Source organism: Sorghum bicolor, chromosome 8 (assembly GCF_000003195.3).
Source record: "Sorghum bicolor cultivar BTx623 chromosome 8, Sorghum_bicolor_NCBIv3, whole genome shotgun sequence".
NCBI lineage: Eukaryota > Viridiplantae > Streptophyta > Magnoliopsida > Poales > Poaceae > Sorghum > Sorghum bicolor.
The window spans coordinates 10,742,180-10,749,911 of record NC_012877.2 but is presented as its reverse complement, the minus strand read 5'-3'; the positions used below and the strand labels follow the sequence as shown (position 1 = coordinate 10,749,911).

At 41.8% G+C, this 7,732-nt stretch overlaps 1 protein-coding gene across 1 annotated transcript; it reads right to left on the bottom strand.

The window, feature by feature from the left end:
• LOC110429774 (glutathione S-transferase) lies at positions 2,140-5,127 on the bottom strand. Its single transcript, XM_021446308.1, has 9 exons — positions 4,695-5,127; positions 4,109-4,153; positions 3,859-3,944; positions 3,676-3,747; positions 3,395-3,448; positions 3,240-3,315; positions 2,937-2,998; positions 2,578-2,637; positions 2,140-2,469 (listed from the first exon to the last, which is right to left on the bottom strand). The coding sequence occupies exons 1-9, from the start codon at positions 4,774-4,776 to the stop codon at positions 2,368-2,370; spliced, it is 639 nt and encodes a 212-aa protein (XP_021301983.1). The 5' UTR covers positions 4,777-5,127; the 3' UTR covers positions 2,140-2,367.

The following is a 7,732-nucleotide window of genomic DNA, read 5'->3' as shown; positions in this document are numbered from 1 at the left end:
TCCCTGGCCATTTCCTTTCCTTTGATGCATTCCTTGGTTTGTACCTTGTGCTCCTGTCTTTGGCATTGGTTGGCTCTATTGACTAGTGCCTTGATGAGCAATGTTGAAGACTTGTTGTCCTTGAGTTTGTCTTTGTTGTTGCTAGCTATGGCCTACATTTCCCCTTAGAATTCTTGTTATTTGCTTGTTGCTTGTTCTGATTTTTCTCATCAAGCCTTTTGCAGAGGTCGTTATCTGACTTGCAATACTTTTCAAACTTGCTATACAACTCTTGCATTAAGAGCAGCTTTTTCCCTTGCTAGATGGGCTATGAAGGGTCCTATGCGGAAGTCCTTGATTGTTGTCTCTATGACCACCTCTTCTTGTACCTTAGGTACTCTTGCTTTGACTTGTATAAATCTATAGAAATAGTCTCTAATGGGCTCCCCTTGACCTTACTTACACTGAAACAAATCTATTGACATCATTGATTCACTAAAGAAACCTTTGAAATTTGCTAGGATCTTGTCCTGGAGGTTTTCCCACGAGTAGACTATATTGGGTTTGAGCATTGAGTACCACGCAAGTGCATCCCCTTCTGCTGCAATGACAAATGATTTGGCAAGTACTATGTCATTGCCTCTGGCAGAGGCTACTGCTGCTTCTAAGCTCATGTTCAACTGATGTGGGTCAAATTTTCTATTGAACTTGGGGAGTGCGATCGGCTTGTAATTTGCCAGCCATGGGGTGGTTTGAATGCCTTCATATAGAGGGGACCTTGGATTTATGGTTCTGCGTGCCTGTAGAATCGCAAGTGGTAAATCAAAGACCGGTTGCACTACTAAATTTGGTAGTGGGTTAGGTTGCATTTGGCTTGCCAAGTTTACTCATGGCAATGTGCTTGAGGGTGGTTGTGCTGCTTCCATGCTCTGCATTTCTACCTGCAAAAGATTCATCTGCTGCCCGATTTTTGCTGCATGTGCTGAGGCTTGAATTGCTTGCTGGTTTATAGCAAAGGCCATAGCTATTCTATCTCCTTCTTGTTGCATGCTCTACAACTAGGCTTGCAATTGTTGGAGCTCTTAAGCTATTGTTGGTTGTAGTGGTGGTTGCTCTTTCACGGCCGGAGGTTGGTCTTGGACCATTTGATCATTCTCTGCTTCCTCCTCTGGGGTTAATGCATATGCACTGCGGGTGTTGCGCCTTGGCCTTCCCCTTGGGGAGGAGGTTGTTGTGGCTCTTTCGGAGGCTTTTCTCTATCCTGCCATCAGTGGGTTTTTGTTGGCTAAGCACGGTGGGCGCCAATGTTGGAATCAACATTCTGGCGACCGAGTCAACAAGACGAGACCTCCTCTGATGGGGCAGGGGCTGCACGACAAATGGATAATGATGAAGGATTATAGGGGTTGTATTAATGAATTCACCAACCATGTCTCTACAACTTTCTGTGCCTCTTTTATAGGGTGTGGTTTAATATACGCACCATTTACTTCAATGCCCCATTACGGTGGCAGTACACTCCCAGGAATATTCTATTTCTAGTCCTATGGTAGCAAGGGCTTTCTAGACATCCTCCATGGGCCGCCTTCCGTTGTTGGGCCCTTGCTCCTGGGCTTTAACTAGCTCAAGCTGTCTAGGGAGAAGGCAGAGAGCACACTTTTGCTCCCCCTGACCATCTCCTCGCCAGCATCTCCGTGCACAGCAGCCTCCGGACTCCAACATAGGAGGTCATGCCTCCACCACCTGCTAGATGACAAGAAAAGGAAACAACAGACTTGCGATCAGCTCAAACCGGTTTACCCTTTGAGGCGCTCCATCTCCACCGATGAGGCCTCTATCTTTTGGAGCCTCCGCCATTTATGCCGAAGGTCTTAGTGGTTCGCCTCGCAGTTGTCAGCCCTCACCCTTACCAACGAATAGAAACGTCTCTGCACAGGATGCAGGCATTAAGCTCCTTTCAATGAAGAAGGATGTGGGACCTTCGCCTTCCCTGGCGAAGGCTCTTGGGTCACTCCTCCGCCGCTTGGCCCAACAGGATCAAACTCCCTTAGTCTTAATGTTAGTTGTAAAAAATCCCAATTAATCTTACCATAAGCTTTCTCAAAATTAATTTTGAAAAATGATTCCATTTTGTTTTTGTGTTGTGTAGCCCATGATATATAGTCTCATGTAAAATCACCGTACTTTCCATAATATTTAGAATGAGAAGCATTCGGTCTTCATACAAAGTATGGGCATCATTAGGGAAAGTGTCAATTAATTACTCTTGAGCCATGACAGAAGGGTAAGCTAGATTATAACTCAGAGTACTGCAGGATGGAGGAAGCGGTGTCTCCCTATCCAAATTATTACAAAAGGACATGCAAATTATTCAGACAATCTTGATGCTTATGATGAAGGTGCGTCTGGCTGATTTTTGGGAAGCGCAGATTCGAATGCTGGATTTTGCATGTATGCATCATGGAGCCTCTCCAAGATTGGGTACTTCGACTGCAAGAAAGCAAGAACTTATTGAAGCTAGTTTATGAATAAGTTGGGTGGCCGTGATCCACACTATCCATTTTGTTTTACATGGAATAGCATGTGAAAGTTAGGTACCATATCGATTTGGAAGCGATTTATGCCAGCATGTATCTGTGGTTCAAGAAACACATCTCCCTGTCCATGAGCACAAAATATGGAAACATCGGACTAGTTCAGATCACTTGCCAAAGGAAACACAAATGATGCCAAATTGTTTTGCAGCACATTAATTCATATCAAAATTCAAGTAAGATGACACTTTCTCAAAGTTGGATGTCAAAAGACTAAACTAAATGAGAAATTTTGTTGGAATGTAATTTGGAGAAAAAAACCACGGATGATTGATATGATGATGCAACTCTGGAGACCATTTCTAAGTCATTGATCAAAGCAAAACAATGTGTATTATTAAAAGGTTGGGTAGACAAGCAAACCAATTGGACATCATCTCCAGTAGCATATTTACTCTCACATCCTTCCAAGAGCTTTTCGATCGCTGACAAAAATAGTTGAATCAAAATTACCATTGTAAGTAATATTGAAAGAATGAAACTGACACAAAGTACATTTTTGCTTATTTGGGATTGAAGGTGCATTATAGTGCTCAATGTTCAAAACAAGTAGCTTAATTTCCAACGCAGCTGCATTGCTAGATTTGAAAACATAACTTGAGTCTATGTACTGGAAAAAGAAGAGACAATTTTACTGTGCAAACATTAAGTTTCATGAAACCACACCTCTGAATCCCTTGTCAATATAAGTTTGAACAATATGAAGGCCCTCATCTGGGCTCATCCTACCCTCATGCAGACCCTGTAAAGTAGTTATGTAAATAGATCTTGTACATGCCCAAAAGTCTCATCAGCTGTGGCTAGGTATTGGTAATACTCACAATAACGGCATAGCCTTGAAGAGGTTGAATGCTTGAACAAACAATGTTTGCAATCTGTACCAAGAAAGTGAAAGACTCATTGGAAAGGAGATGCCACATGATGATAAGAGTGTTGACCTCTTCAGTTGACTAGATCCTCAATATATAGCAAGTATATATGATACCATAGTGAAAAGGTAAATGCAAGATACAAATATAGGTTCCCCACATACAAATAGTTGGTCAGATTTTTATTTTGCTTCTGTGAACAAGATACAACGAGATTTTGATCTGGACACGACCTGAAGATTAAGAGCTTTCCTCTTGAGATCTTTAGGCAGGAGAGGATGCTCAGGATATTTATCTTCCAAATACTGGTCAATGCGATAGCTTGTTAGTGACTAATAAATGCATGCATTGGCATGCCAAAGAACATATACATAATTGCACAATCAAAATCTGCTGAAGCAAAATTTGTAACTCACCAATGAGATAGCGAGAGAATCAGAAACGACTATGTCCCCATCTACTAATGCTGGAATATATTTGATTGGATTGATTTTTTCATAATCTACGAAAGGGAAGACATAGTAATGGAAATGCCATATTAAACCATGAACTTTAACAAAAAAGTAACATCGAAGTTTCTAGAACTCATTTGTGTCCCCATTGATTGTAAACGCGAGAATGAGATGTCAACTGCAATACACAAATGTGTCAAGGCGTTGCAGTTACCTGGATCTGTCCTGGGATTTACCGACTTATACTCGTAATCCACACCTTCATGATTAAAAAAGCCACGAAATTAGCTTTTAGTTTTTAGAATAATAAAGCATTTAATATATATCACACCTTGAATTAGTTAGTTGAAAGAAGTTTGCACAAATGGACATAGCATCAGGTTCGTTAAACAAAGACAAACAAGCATCACTGACAAGACCTATGTGAGCACATACTAAAACAAATGTGTTGCATATAGCCTTTCTTGTTCTCTCAATAGACAAGTAGTGCTCAAGTACTTGAAAACAAAATATTCTTGGGGTTGCTGAACAACTAACTATTCACAGTTTTACAGTTACTAAATCAAGAAATACAGAATTGCTAGCATCAGTAGTCATCCCTGAGCCCTAACTGAACAAACTTCAGAATTTGCCCAAAAATAGACGAATCTGCATCTAATTCTTGCGAAAGTTGAAGTATATATCTTAGACTGAAAAAAGAGGATAAGAGCTCATCGGTTATGCCTAACAACCAACCAAAAGATCAATCTAACCAGTTTCAGAGCCTAGAGTTTCAAGAAGTGCTAGAGTCACCTACTCACCTTTGAGGTTTAGCGCGATGCGAACACGGTGGGAGCAGGAGCTGATCCAAGCGTTGTACAGGATGGGCTTCGCCGTCGCCATGGCTGTCGTCTCCTCCTCCTGGATCAGCAACTAACAGGTGGAGGTGAAGCCAAGATAATGTAGACTCTTGACTCTTGAGTAGCAGGTGAGTCCCTCAAGTCTCCGATTTCTGCTCCTAATCCCTTGAGTAGAGCTAGACTGGCACTGCTAGAGCAGAGTTGAATTCAACAGAGAAGGAAGACGATTCTTTGCCAAGTCTGAGTGACTTCCAGCTGGGACCCACAAGCTACCCAGAAAGTCTACAGGGGTGGGTATGTGAGTGTGTACAACTGATTCTGATTGCAGAGGATAACAGAGGAAGAGACAAATAGTAGAGCAAGAACAGAGGCAGACTTTAATTTGCTCGAGGATGGCATGGCCTCATGATGCTTTTGTATATAGTACTTCCTCCGTCTCAAAAAAACCGATGTTGTTAACTTTGATCAATCATGTTTGACCGTTCGTCTTATTTAAATTTTTGGTACAAATTTTAAAATAGGTAAATTATTATTAAAGTATCTCTAATAATCAAATAAGTCATATTAAAATAGATGATATTTATATAAAAAATTCTAATAAGACGGATGGTCAAACAAGATGTCTGAAAGTCAACAACAACGGTCTTTTTGAGACGGAGGGAATATATATCTTTATCTGTTCATGCGTCAGTGCTCACGCATGGGTTATACAGAACAGACGATCTGCACCTTACAGTACACGCAAGCCCGTGTAAAGATAGTGGTGCTGCCTTTTTTTTTTGACAAAGAAATAGTCGAGCTGCGTTGAGCTTCCCCAGCAGCTGTTCGTGCTACTTCTCAAGACAAACATTGATATGGTACGATGTAAATAACTTTTCTCAAGACAAACATCAAAAGCCTTGCTCTAATTTAGAACCACCTTAGAGAAAAATTTTGCATGCGATGGCTCTGTAGTTTGCACCGTTTTAAAAAGGTTATTAAAGAAAAGCTCTAACAAAACATTTTGATCATGCAATCATACAAACCAGAATATATAAGGTCTTGCAGATATTTGGCGATTGACAATTGACTTCGATTCAATCAATCTAATAAAAAGGTATGGTCCACATGCAGATTTTTGGGTGTATTGGGCATGGAAGACCCTTATATGCACAAACAGAGAGCAAGCTGGTGATGCTGTGTGACGAACTGGCTTCGATTTGGTGGCTTTTGGAGGAAATCTGGGTATCTTTATTGCGAATTTGTAACAAGGTTTGTGTACAGGAGCAGATGAACTGGTACACTCGAATGACTGGAACTAATTCTAGAGTATTTCTGTTACAAAGTTCGCTACCTGAACCAAAGGGAGGAACGGCTTATATAGCCTGTCCCGACTGCAACAGCTGTTGCCAGTCAACCATCACGAACCGCCTCAGCGAATGGGCCAACCTGTCATCCGTTACATTCCCCCTTCCTTAAGCAGCAGGCTGACCTCAGTCTGTTGAAGTCTGAAATTGTTGTCTTGGTATATCAGCTTCATCTTCCCAGGTCGCCATCTCAGGAGTCATCGATGTCCACTGAACCAACACTTGCTTCACCATATTTGCTCCTCGCTGAATCACTCTGGATTTCAGAAGTTTCTGTGGTTGCAACACCATGAATGGATCAGTCGCCACTGAATCCAATTCTGCAGCAACTACCGTGTCTTTTGGAACATGCTTCTTCAGTTGGGAAACATGTAATGTATCTTACTTGCAGCCGGCAACTCCAACTTGTATGCGACAGCTCCTACCCGTTGCAGAACTTTATAGGGACCATAAAACCGAAATGACAGCGTCTTATTAGATCTGGATGCCACTGAAGACTGTACATACGGCTGCAACTTCATGTACACCCAGTCCCCTGGTTGGAATTCCCTTTCTACTCTATGTTTATCAGCTTGTGCCTTCATGCGTTGTTGTGCTCGCTGAAGTTGTTGTTGCACAATTCTAGTCAACAACTCCCTTTCCTGCATCCATTTCTCCAGATCAGGTATTGTGGACAGTTGCAAGTTTTCAATGCCCAACTGCCTAGGACTCTGTCCATAGAGCACCTCAAATGGGGTCATGCCTAAGGCAGTGTGATAGGCAGTATTATACCAGAATTCAGCCACTGAAATCCATTTGGCCCACTGCCTAGGACAAGAGTGAACTGTGCACCTGAGGAATCCCTCCAAACACTGATTCAAACGCTCTGTCTGACCATCTGTTTGAGGATGGTAAGCTGAGCTCATGAGAAGCTGTGTGTCAGTCAACCTGAATAATTCCTTCCACAAGTTGCTGGTGAATACTGGATCTCTATCAGAAATAATTGCCTTTGGTAGACCATGGAGTTTGTACACATTATCTAAAAATAACTTTGCAATCTGTAATGCAGTGTACGGATGATGAATAGGAATGAAATGGCCATACTTGGAGAATTTATCGATTACCACCAGAATAGCATTGTATCTATCTGAAGCTGGTAATCCTTCTACAAAATCCAAACTGATCACCTCCCAAGCTTGAGCAGGAACAGGTAGGGGTTGGAGAAGTCCAGGCAATTTAGTGTGTTCCACTTTTGCTTGCTGACAGATTGAGCACTGTTGTACAAACTGTTGTACAGACTTCTTGAGCTGAGGCCAAGCAAATAATGATTTCACTCTACTGTATGTTGCCGCAACTCCTGAATGCCCACCAATTCCACTAGCATGCAGTGCTTGCAAAATGTGTTGTTGAGCCAACTGATTGTTGCCTACCCAAATTCTTCCTTTGAATCTTATTACACCATTCACCAAGGCAAAGCCTTTATCATTTTCCTTCACCAAGGTGAGCTCAGCTAACAGATTCCTATCTTCCAGATTATCCACATATCCATCCTTCAACTTTTGAACCCAAGTTGGAACACATTCTGAGATAGCAAAAACTTCAGCCTCAGATACACACCTTGACAAAGCATCTGCAGCAGCATTGTTCACACCTTGCTTGTACTGAATGTGATAA